We start from the raw sequence: 12,925 nt of genomic DNA, 5'->3' as shown, positions 1-12,925 counted from the left end.
GGCGCAAACCGCCTGCTCACTTTTCAACATTTGCCTTAGCCTCTTCCTAGAGCAGGAAAGCAAAATCGGCCGTGTTGTGGCCCTGGACGAGGCCCACAAATTTATGGGCGGCGGCACCGAGGGCGCCGAATCGCCAGACTCACGCAACCTGACCGAAAGCCTGCTGCAAACCGTCCGCCTCCAGCGCCACCAGGCTTGCAGGATCTTTATCTCGACGCAGGAACCCAATATCTCACCTAACCTGCTAGACCTGTGCTCTGTAACAATGGTGCACCGCTTTACGTCGCCCGCGTGGCTGCGGGTGCTTAAGCAGCACCTGGCGGGTGTTAGCTCGTCATCGCTAATCCATGAAAAGACGTTTTCCGGCGGCGGCGGCGGGGAGGACGATGGCGACGGCATTTTTCCTATCAGGCTTCGCGGCGCTTCCAGTGGCTCGCCTCATATCGACCCATCTGCCGAGGTTTTTTCGCACATCGTCAAATTGCGTGTCGGTGAGGCGCTGGTGTTTGCCCCCAGTGCTGCGATTGGATTCGAACCTCAGGGTGGCGGGAGAGAGGGCTTGGTATTTCGCAAGCTGGGCAGTGGGGTTCTCAAGATGAGGACTCGAAGTCGCCTTACTGTCGATGGTGGCCAGAGTATTATGGCAGACTGATATTATGATCGAAGTATCGGCACATCTTTCGAAGGTGGTGGACAATGGATTGAAGCACCTGAGCGTTTTAATGAGGGTTTCAATGACTGGGAATAACGTAAGTTATAATTGAGTTCAAGGCGAATTATTAGTAAGTTGAAAGCTGCCAAGTAATACAGGATCACTTTCTGTTGGAATAATAATGACTATCGAGCGGATATCCTTTTGCAACTCCAATTAAAATAGCAGCCTTTATTGGCGACGCGGTGTTTATCCAACTAAACAGTAAAGTATCGTCTTCTCACAGCAGAGGCTTTTTTATTAATAGCCACAATTTTTCCAGCTTCTTATTAATCCCAATGTATAGTGGTGAAAGGTTTCATTTCCGCATCTATGTCTCTCTCCTTAACATCGTCAATAGCTTCGAGGATTGCATACCTTTGAGACGTTGGACCCAGGAGAAGACGTCATCTTCTCCGTCCATACTCCAACATGCGATGGAGAAGTGGAGCTATTAGCCTGCTCCAGAATACTCAGCCTAGCATCGCCGGTCTTCTCAGCCATTTTTAATTCGACTTCCAGGAGGGGCTTCGGGTGAGGAGTGGAGATCGCCCTCTGATTAGTCTGGAAGAACGCGACGTTGTAGCGACGAAATTACTAGTGCGCATCCTCCATTATCAGGCAGAGGAGATCGCAATGTCAATTGGACCAAGAAAATGATTGCAGCGATGGCAGTCCCAAGCGATTAATACGACTGCAACAAAGCCCCTGCGACCTTGGATCAAGGCAGGGAAGGCACTGATGCGCACGAAACTTGCAGGAAAGACATTCACCACCCCAACAACGGTATTGATGGCAAGCTTAGCAGTGATTGCGCAGGAAATAATGTGTGCGCAAGTTGCAGCGTTCATGTAGCGTGCATGCATCTAGGAGCCACCTCGACCTCCGTTGGTTCAGTTGGTGCCGAGCAAACGAGGATGGAAGCCAGATTTGGTAGATTCGGGAAGTCAGGTGATCGAGGTCAAGCCAGCAAAGTATTTTCTGAGGACATCGGGCTGATGAAGATAGTCTTTGGCATACACAAGCCGCAAACGTCTTAGCAATAATTATCCAGCTCACGAAAATTGAACTACACAGGTTGACTTTCGATAGGGCTATGGCAAATGAGTGTATGGACGATACAGCAGTAGTCCCCGCCGCTTACGCACCAAACTACATGAGAACCCCCTAGTCCTTCGGGAAAGTGCGGGCCTAGTGGGTGGGACAACTATTGCTAGTCAGGTGACACAGGCATTCTACGTTGAACGATTTATTCCAACGCAGAACCTCGCATTCCACTCCGTCATTATCGCCGGCTCTCAATCGGGCCAGGTAGCGGCCATGTTCCGCCAAAGAATCAGGGTACACAATTTTGCGCGGCGCCAGATGGAATCCTTTGCTAACAGTTGGCAGAAAAGCAGCTCCCATGAATTCAGTCGCGTCAGAGCCCAATTCGAAGGCACGATGACATTCATGACCAACCCGCATCTAAACCTAGTTTTTCACGACAGCCACCAGTATCCGCCCTTCAAGCTGGTAAACGCACACAGCCGGTTGACGACACGACCGAGCACAGCCTAGACCAATACCAGAAGCGTCAGCGGACGCTCGTGCACACCACTTGCTAGGTCAAACGTTGACAAGCCAGCGATCGACATCGACAGCGGTGATTCCACACACTCCAACTAGTGGCGTTCTGCGCGAATAAGGGCAGTGGCCAAAGGACTGGTTGAAGCCAAAGCCACCCTGGCGACAGTTCCCACCATGGAGCGTCTTATGCGGAAACCACGCTCGTCCGGCCCGTCGCGTAAGCGGTTCAATTATGCTACTTCCACAATGCCGACCGACCAGAAGCCGCGAGAAGAGAGAGTGCAACGTACGGAACTGCGAAATACTCGAAAATACTTGAGGCCGTGGGCGCGTACATGGAAAAGTCTGAACTAGGCATTACGGATGCGAGCAAGACTATTATCAGGGCGCTGCTTGAGAGCGAACAAAAATTTCCCATCGGGACGCCTTTTGATGATAACGTCTTCGCGGATACTTATCCGAATCCCGAGGGTACGAATGAGGCTAGGGTTATCCAAGATGTTTCCCGGCTCATTTTTCCATCTACCGGAATGTCACCTAGCCTATCGAGACTCTTTGCCTTCCGTTCTTTGGCGGGGTTAACCACGAGGAAAATCCGTGTACTCAGAAGCAGTCTTCTAAGCCGCCATCTAAATCGAGTTGAGTACATAACACATTTTTCCTGCCCTCACTCGAACCCATCTCAGGCTCTTAAGATGATATCGTCCCGGTCAGCGCCACAAGACGCCTTCTTGGTGCACGGCTGGCTGGCGCCATGCTGGGGCTGAAGATATAAAGACTGCAATTCCAACTTTTTGATAGCTTTGTAACAGTATAAAGTCACCGGGAACTCTCCAGGTAAAGTATATCCCGCCTGGAGCCCAGTGACTATCTCTTCGTTGTCCTCTTCCCTGGGTTCGGGCCTTATATGTATAACTACACCGTTTACTCGCTACATACAGGCATCAAATCGAAACCTTTCCAAATGTGACTCTTACAAGTAAAAAATCTTATTTCCACATGCATCTGGTACCAAAGGACGACAAGTAATGACACTGACACATCGCAGGTGCGGCCAGGCTGGTTAAGGGAATGGGTTGGTTTTATACATTTCGGTCGCCATATAACCATCACCATCACCACTACCAGTATTATTACCAGCATTACTACCAGCATTACTACCAGCATTAATACCAGCATTACTATCAGCATTATTATCAGCATTATTATTAGTATTGTTATCAGGATTATAATAAACGCTGCTTTTAATAATAGTTCTTTTGTTTAATATTATTTGCTTTAATATTATTTTCCCTCATTATTTTATTTAATATTATTAGTCCACTATTATTTATATTATTTTTTATATGAATAAATGTTGGTGTTTACAATTTGCAATACCAATTTTAACTGCCTCGAGTTAACTGTGAAACAAATGGTACAAGAGGCAGTGGAAAAGCTATGAGTGTGGTTATTTCACCAGTGGAAGTCGCGACAATACTAACAAGTCAAAACTATTACAATATATATATATATATATATGTTTCAATATATAACGCCACGTAAAGCCGTTACATTTAGCAGGGGTTCCACTCCGACAAGCAGCATCGTCGACAGCCTTTGGTCCTAGCCTTTGGGAACGTTGGTCTGGCGATTCCGACGCATTGCATTGTGGTCCCCACAACTTACAGTTCTTGGAATATAAGCACGTATAAAAGAATACTCAAATTATCCCACCACGCATTAGTTTCGGATTTCGCGGAAAGGACCTCTTTGGATGGTAATTGGTGACATAGCAATTGCGTCAAAGTTATATCCGCCCATATTTTCCAGAAATCCATATAGCTTGCAACGCTATTTACCGTATATATAATATGGTGCGCGGTAAAGATTTGTGGAAATATAAACAAAGCGAAATTGACTTTAAAAAAATGTACCGTTTCTTATTATATATGTTGAAAAGCGTGCATAAGAATATTAATTTACAAAAAAGTCCGGGGCTTGCTTGTAACCTGTTTTGTGTCAAAACATCTGCAAGGATAATGGCCAAATACTCGTTGCGATATGTCTCTTTATGACTTTTGTATGTATTTTACAGCGTATTACACCTATTTATCCAGAAGAAATAAAGGGTGGAAAAACAAGCAAACGATGAGGAATAGTTTAAATTTAGAAACTTGACTTACTTATACACACCTCGCCACGGCGCGGACACAAATATAGACAAATTCGCAATGCGGCCATGCGTTTTTAAGTTTCGATCCCAGTACGGTTGCACGTATCGTCCCACTGTTGCATTACAATGTTTATAACTTTGGCATATTAGCAACAACGCTTTACAGCGGATGCCGGTTTAAAGTAAAACTAATATATTTTTAGCCGGGTATTTGCAAAAAAAAAACTTATGCGGGTGATAAATAATGTCGATCTCTTTTGCGTAGTAATCGGAGTAAAATATTTTGTCCTCTAGCAAAGATTTCAGGACTCCAGCAAGGTCCCCATCCCAAAGAGCACGTGGTCGAAATTTCTGAACGACGGCACGGATTGCTTTGGCTTTCCGGATGGAATAACGACCAGATGAAGAAAAAATAGCCCTCCAAGAAGTGTATACCATGGCCACCAGAAAAGTAGGCCACACCTGTCACTGATGTAGCCAATTAAGCGGCTCCGCCAAAAGTGTGCAGACAGGAACCGTCTAATTAGATCTCCGGTTCCCCTTGATAGGTTCCACCCTAACGTGGCCCCCACTCCGAACTCCATTCTTTTTGCCAGGCCCTCTGTTGTTGGTTGGCTGTCGGGCCAGTGCTTACTGGGATGCATGCTTTCACCCACGTGTCGCTTATGCCTATTGGGCACTGAAGTGCTTAGTAAATGGATTGTAACTTCGGTGGAGTGCCCGAGGCAACTATTTCCGACCTACGACCTTTGTCAACCCGTAAAGATAAACTATAGGAAAGAAGGTCGCTGACCTTCTACGGGTTGACAGTGACTTCGTCACAGGGCTCCGCCATGCCCTCCGGGCCTGTACTCCGTACGTAAAGGGACTTAAAGTCCATCTCTCGCACTCTGGCACTGTGGTGATTTTCTCTAGCATTTAATCCCTGTCGGGGAGTGGGGTAGGTTGAGTTTGTTTGAGGATGATTATTGGCTTAATGTTTCTCTACTCTATCTCTACTGTCTGTTATTCCACTTTTCTTATTCCTTCATTCTGTCATGTCTCACAATTGAGGGCATTCCCATGCCTGCCGTCTCCGACTTGGCTTATGTGTTTCCCAACACACTCAATCCTTCGCACTTCTTCATGTCACTTTGAACACCTACGCTTCGCTCTGGTGTCATGGGCTGCGCCCATACCCCTTTGATTCCAGAATCAGGCTAGGAGTGGATAATTAATTGTATACTCGCATCACTTATCAATCACTTATGCGTATCAGTAACTAGCAGACAGTCACATTCTTCATATTATTTAATCTATTCCCATATATTCCACCAGTCATCAAAACTAACTCTACTTGTACACTACCTTATCCAATTCTTTACCTGCATACCGGTAAGTTACACAATCTGTTTTCCTTGCACAATGCCTTTGATATGTGTGTCGTCTATAAAACAATTGCCCGCATTTGCAAAGAACTGAGCTCACCCTTCTGTGGATATCCCTCTCGTGCCGACGTCTAGTAGAGCTGTCATAAAACACTTTATGACAACTACAACATTCTCGCTCACCAACGATTCGTTGTCGTCGAGGCTTCCTCTGTACCTCCGGGTACGAAAAAGGTAACCATACCAAATTCCCCCCTTCATCCTTGGGGATCTCACCAGCGATGCAGCTACGCATCTCTTCCAGAGAGTCACTCCCTACCTGCAATTTAGACGGGCTATCTGCAGGATCCTCAGCAACTTCGACATCCCCTTCACACCGTGAACTTGCAGACTGCGCATCAACCTCCACCGCTGGCGTGAGCTCAACAATCTCTTTCCAACAATCGTCTCCGCCAACACTAGGAGATGACTGTACCTTCTCCATAGGGTACAACCATTCACACGTAAGCTCAGGGAACATATCCACTTTTACGGGTTGACATAGGTCGTTAGCAGCCTTAGGCAGCCGCCGCATCCAATCCTCCTCGCGGAGACAGCGGTACCAACGACGATGATCCGTTGCTTGGCCCAGGCCCGAGGTCTGATGATAAACGCAATTTGAGAGCTCGCGGCATTAAACGCCCCAGATGCCCAAGGCCAGCCGCATCCAATGGTTGATAGTGACTTTGTCACAAGGCTCCGCCATGCCCTCCGGGCCTGTACTCCGTACAGATGTGTCCCAGGACTCAATCTCTCGCACTGTTTTCAGATGCTATCTAAAATCTCTTGGAAGGTAGGTCGGATTCTGGTGTGGTTCATTGAGTTGAGGTTACTACTCTAGGCAAGCTACCCTGTAGCGTCTACTCCGTAGAGATTGTTCCACAAGTAATGAGGTTATTCCTAACCTCACTGTCTCCAACATTTGATCTTCAACAGTCTACACTTTGTTCTTGAACACCTACGTTACACTTCGGTGTCATGGGATTCGCCCATACCCTAATTCCGGAAACAGAATGGGATGGTTATTCATTTGATACTCTATTTTCTCATTTTCTCATTTTGTTCTCTATTCACATACAAACTCATTTGATTCTATGTACTAGTCTACTACTTCTATCTACTTACGCAATCGACAATGGAAAGTAACACGCATATTAACTAGCCACCCCGCTTTGCCAACTCCCGACTTCTCCTGCAGCGCCACCTCCGTATCAACCCGGGCACCAAGCACGATATTCACATCGCACCTCTCAAAGGGACTCCCTCCAAGTGTAACCTCCTTCTCAACAGGAACATACACTCGGAACGAATCGGTTCCAATAGAAACTCCAGATATTGAATCAATGTGAAAGGCGGCTTTACCTTTAGGAAAGAGAACCTTCTTCTCTTTATTGTGCTTGACCTCAATCGTTCCCTTATACGCCCAAGAAGTGTGAGATCTTCCAGCCCTAAAGAGAGAAACATCATTCCCAAAATCACTGACTGCTCCGGCACAGACCTCAATCCGTCCCGCAAGAGGGTCCATCGTAGAATACCCCTCGAGTTGTTTGTCCGATCCAAAATGAATCAAATTGCTGTCAGCATCAACAGAGCAACTTCCTAGGCCAACCTCGTTGCCCACCGCGACAGGAAATACCACGACGTCCACAGCCGCCTGGTGCTTCACATCAAACTCCAAAGTCACTCCCGTAAGAAACGCCCTGCTTCTACCTGAAGCCCTTGCCAGATTGCGAACAACCGCACTAACCGGCATCTCTAAATACTGCCTTGGATACATCGGCCCTCCGCGATACAGAGTGTAATTGGTATCAGCCTTGTACACAACCTTCTCAGGTGTACCAAACTTCTCCGTGATTTGCAAGTCGTTCAACTTCTTCAGAATGGTCTTCGTCTGACCAGAGTTACCACTCTTCTTGCGTGTCATCCTTCCACCTGACTGCCAGTTGCGGCCTTTCCAGTTTCGTCGTCCAGAGCGATAACCTCTAAATCGACCACCTCCAGTGTACTTCCTAGTACGAGAGTATGCCATAATAACGTCCCGTGCAAATTGCTCCGCTGCGATACTATCCTAGATGATGCTGTCCCAGGTCGACTGCCAGTTTTGAGTGAAAGAGAAAGAAAGCAGAACACCCTCGCCGAGGGGGATCCTGTGCTTTTTATGCTACGGTGCTGTGGCCCCGGTAGCGTTACATTGTGGCCCCCTCCTAGTCCCCTGGTGTGGCCCTTAAATGCCGGTTTGGGTCTAGGGGGAATGGTGCCTGAGGCTGCTATTCCGACCTACGACCTATGTCAACCCCGTAAAGTAAACTATAGGAAAGAAGGTCGCTGACCTTCTACGGGGTTGAGAGCGACTTCGTCACAAGGCTCCGCCTAGCCCTCCGGGCCTGTACTCCGTACGTAAAGGGACTTAAAGTCCATCTCTCGCACTCCTGCACTGTGGTTAAGTTTTGCAGCGTTTTGGAAAGTGGGGTAGGTCGAGTTTGTTTAAGGACTGTTATTGGACTATTGTCTGTCGACTACTTTATTTCTACTACTATTCTGGTTCCACTTTTGTTCTTCCTTCATCTTGTTATGTGTCACACTTGAGGGCATTCCCATGCCTGTTGTCCCCAACATTTCATCCTTCGACAGTCTACTCTTGATACTTGAACACCTTCGTTACACTTCGGTGTCATGGGCTGCGCCCATACCCCTTTTATTCCACAATCTGAATGGGATGGTTATCAAGATGTTATTCTCGTTACTTATTCTCAGTTTACTGTCCTTCTGTTCACTGCGCTAGTTGTACGACCTATCCTCTAACCCCTGCATGAAGATGCCTGCATTCTTCAATTACTAATGTATCTCACTCACTTACAATAAAGTGGCAGTCCGCCAACCAATTTCATTCTGTTCTATTCTGTTTTTCATTTACTACTAGTTCCTAATGCTAAGCTCCATACCCTTTATCCATGCTCTCGCGGATTTCTTCGAAATCACATATCATATGATACACCAAGTGAACCTTGTCAGTCCCGCCTTCTACAAATGCAATTACTGTATGCCTTTCATATTCCTCCCGAAAGGCAAAACTAAATCGTTTCAACAAAGCGACACCGCTGTACTTGTCACCCTCGCTTCCCATCTGGTCAAACGTAGCACCCTCATAAGTAAACTTAGCGGGACCAAACCTCGCATCCCGCCAATCCAACAGTTTCACTATTCTCTTTACCATATCCATCCAAGCAATAAATGGCTCAGGGCGGTCAACACCACAGTACTCAATAAAAAGACTGGTTGCAGTGCCGCTGCAAATGGAATCAGCTACGCGCTGAACAACTGGATCCACCTTGAAGCGGCTGTGGTCAACCACAAACATACTACTCGATCTGATCACCGCTGGTATAGATGAGGTCATCCTTCCACTTCTGTTTCTGGAATAGGGGTATGGGCGCAGCCCGTGCAGCGCAGCTGCTGTATTAGTCTTGTTGTCTGTATGATGTTCGTATCCTACTACTGATTCCATTGTTAGCGACCCAAGTCGGCTTCAAAGACGGAGTGAATGGCGTAGCCATGAATGCAGTGCAACCCGTCACCTCGTTGGGGAAAATGAAGGGCGTCCAGCCCGCAATGAGACACTCTCCCAAAGATAGACTTACCGCCGGTAATGCAGAGTCAGCGCAGCGCAGCGGAGTGCAACTCCAATGTACACTCTCCGTGATCAATCCTTTGAGGGTTGTCACCAACCTAGTGATGAAGAAGGAAGAGAAAGTAGGGACCCCAACTCCGGGGGGAACTGTCCCTAGTTATATCCCAGGTGGCGAGGCCACAGCTGTGGGTCCTCCCTCGCAAGCTTGGTCGTCCTTAACTGGCCGCATTGTCTTCCCCCCTGTCGCCTAGCTTAATGTGGGTTAGTCTTTGGAGAAAGCTGCCTGAGACAACTATTTCCGACCTACGACCTATGTCAGCCCCGTAAAGTAAACTATAGGATTGAAGGTCGCTGACCTTCTACGGGGTTGAAGTGACTTCGTCGCAGGCTCACGCCTAGCCCTCTGGGCCTGTACTCCGTACAGAAGTGGACGAAATGTTAATCTCTCGCACTGTTTCGAGATTTGTATGTAAAAAGTCTTGGCGGTAGGTCGGATTCTGAGAATGGTTCTATTGGTGAACGCAGTGGGTAAGCGGAACGCAGTGTAGTGTCACCCATGAGTGGTCACTCTGTTGTTGTTACCAGTAAGGTTAGTGGTTAGGGCTACTAGTTAGGGTTAGTTGTGGTAGCTAGGTTAGGCTTAATCAACTAGTGAGGCTATTCCCAAGTATGCTGCCCTCAAGCTAGTGTCACTGACACCAAGTGAGTGATGCTTCCTGCATCAGTCTACCAGTAGGATTAGTCCTTAGTACTTGTTCATGTAACTACTGAACACCTTCACTTCGTTTCGGTGTCATGGGCTGCGCCCATACCCCCTTTGAAGATATACCATAATCGGCTTGAGAATCTGGATGAAGACAATGTCGTCCTGAGGCATCTGCTCCGGCGAATTTTCAGATAGAGGAATAACGTAATAAGAGATTCTGACGCCAAAGATTCTTTTTACGAATTTCCAAAAATCCTACATCTAGCTCTTCGACCTCTCTCTCTTTGCGAGTTTGCATAATTTTCAAGAACAGCGCTTCGGCCTTTGTAAACTTTCCTTGTCCTTGTGCATATCAGCCGCCGTTCTAAAGCAATGTTGCCAAATCCTTCAGTGGCTGTTCGCCTTGAGGGCGGTGGTTTACTGCCTTTTTGACATGAGCGAATAGTCTCTGGCATATGGACCTGGCGGAATACGCGTTTATCGTGTACCGCAAAGGCGAAGTTACCGCCCAAGGTTCAGCAGCCTTGGGCGGGCCATGCCACGTCTTTGACGCCGAAACGGTCGGGGCATTGCGCGGCTTAGAGGCAGCCGCTGCGAAACCAGGAGACACAATATAGGCATGCGTGGACAGCGCCTCCGTTATTTGGGGCCTGAGAGAATCTGTGTCGCTGTCGTCGCAATGGGCCTATATCCGATTCCACGAACTCGTGGAGGAGCTGAAGGACAAAGGCGTTAGCGTCCGCATACGATGGTGCCTGGGTCATGAGGGAATCGAAGGGAACGAGAAAGCAGATCGCCTAGCAGACTTAGGCGCGAAAGGGCCCGCGGACACCGACCCCCATACCCAGGGGGCGAACGTCAGCGGCGTCCGATCCGAGCTTCGAAAGGCAGCCCGAGAGGCCAGCGCGCGATGTTGGCAGGCCAGGAAACCGTCAGATGCATATGACCGGTGGAAATTGGAATATAACCCAACGAAGGAATCGAACGAACTCGGTCGACGCACTTTGGGGCATTACCTAGCTATGCGGACAGGTCACGGGGATTTCCGAGGTTACCACGACCGGTTTGCTCACCAGGGCGCAAAAACGCAATGCCCTTGGTGCGATAACTCCACAGCACCAGACCGCTTGGTCCATTGCCCAAACAGTGTCAAATTATGGAAAAAGTGGCCCAACGGCCCGACTCAGCGGCCAAACACGCAGACCAGACCAGACAAGAGTACCTATACAAGATATTGGGGAACCCGCGGGCCTTCGGGGAGTTCGCCGCCATTACTGGCCATTTTACCCTCCCTCCGCGTTAAAAGCGCATCGAACCCGCCCTAGTGGACACCCCCACGCGCAACGGTGCGCACGAATAGACGGCGGAAGGTGCCGCAGGCTGGTCATACCTCTGCAGGAATATAAGTTACAGGGCCGCAGCAGGCACCCGCCCCCGCATCGCCGCGGGCCCGGCCCGTGACGATCGATCCGCTATATATACTCATGTAGACTTAGATAGCGCGCCGCGATGCTCCACGTGCGGCTGCATGCGCGGAGAACCGTCGTTGCCGGCACTCCGCGCGGCCCCGGCGTTAATAGACACTACTACTACTACTACTACTACTACTACTACTACTACTACTACTACTACTACTACTACTACTCTGACTAGGACTGGACTTCGGTATGCATTATCATCGAGATTGTCGTAGATGTCGTAACTGTCGGCTTGTATGTCTTTGTTCTCTATCGTCTTTTCTCGAAAAGAAGGCTCCAAAAGTCCATGGATGCGCACAACGATGACAGAGAGAGGTTTTACTCAGCCCAAGGCCCCTTCGATTTACAAAAGCCAGTACCACCGCCTAAAACTACGCTACAGCGCAGTGATGAGGATTGTAGACCTAATCGGCCCCCGAACGGTCCAGAACTCGGCTGCGACGCCGACAGTTGCAGTCCCCATCCCGGCGCCGTATAGACCGGCGGCTGTTTAAAACACTTGCATGCGATCGTGGTTGGCAAGCCAGCCAATATATTGCTTGTTTGCTTATAAGATGGCATAAGTTAGGCCCGGTTGTTTGAAACACTGATTTAGAAAAGAACGAACGGGAAGGTAAAGGGAAAGGAGAAGAAATCAAGTACAAAACAGACGAGCATATTTAGGATCATCTTCGCGTTAGGATTAGAATTTTACACAGCCACACTCTTCCTGTTCGTCAGCGCTGCCCCGGCGTGTATACCCGCTACGGCTTAAAATAGCCGGTAACAATCTTCTCCAGGTCGAGTTATTTGCGTTAAAACGGTTGCGGCCAGTCAAAGGCCATCTTCATCTGCCCAATGTCCTCGGAAAATACCCTGCTAACTTGACTTCGACCAACCGGCTTCCCCGACTTGCTGGAATATACCACATTTGGCTTCCATCTTCGTTTGTTCGGTACCACCTGGCCCAATGGAGACCGAGGTGGCTCCAGCAGTAGTGCTCTTTCGAAGTCGATCATCATAACACCGTTGACCTCTGTGTTAAAAAGCATGTTTGCTCCCCGTACATCCATGTGTGCTACTCCCAGTTGATGAATTGCGAGCAACGACTGCATCGCCTTCCCTTTGAACTGTCCCTCCCGACTACCCACAATCTCTGTCGCGTCAAGGCCACATCCGCCCCAGGACAAGAGGGTTATGTGTACTACATAGACCCGGTGGTCATAGTAATATATCCTGTTCATCGACCGAAGGTCGACGACCCCGAGGAAGACGGGCACATGTATACCTTGGATGGGATGCAGCCGTTTGTA

General features: G+C 48.5%; 2 protein-coding genes across 2 annotated transcripts; one reads left to right on the top strand and one right to left on the bottom strand.

Moving 5' to 3' along the window:
* Positions 1-2,595: 2,595 nt before the first annotated feature.
* Positions 2,596-3,027, top strand: PpBr36_11423 (uncharacterized protein; the record flags this gene model as incomplete). The annotated part of the gene is made up of 1 exon (XM_029898523.1): positions 2,596-3,027. One exon carries the CDS (start codon positions 2,596-2,598, stop codon positions 3,025-3,027), a length of 432 nt encoding a protein of 143 aa, XP_029743161.1.
* A 1,234-nt stretch (positions 3,028-4,261) lies between these two features.
* PpBr36_11422 (uncharacterized protein) lies at positions 4,262-4,483 on the bottom strand (the record flags this gene model as incomplete). Its single annotated transcript, XM_029898522.1, has 2 exons — positions 4,262-4,317; positions 4,426-4,483. The coding sequence occupies 2 exons, from the start codon at positions 4,481-4,483 to the stop codon at positions 4,262-4,264; spliced, it is 114 nt and encodes a 37-aa protein (XP_029743160.1).
* Positions 4,484-12,925: the final 8,442 nt, after the last annotated feature.

Source organism: Pyricularia pennisetigena (assembly GCF_004337985.1).
Source record: "Pyricularia pennisetigena strain Br36 chromosome Unknown Pyricularia_pennisetigena_Br36_Scf_25, whole genome shotgun sequence".
Lineage (NCBI taxonomy): Eukaryota > Fungi > Ascomycota > Sordariomycetes > Magnaporthales > Pyriculariaceae > Pyricularia > Pyricularia pennisetigena.
The sequence above is the reverse complement of the archived record's forward strand: the minus strand, read 5'-3'. Positions and strand labels throughout refer to the sequence as shown.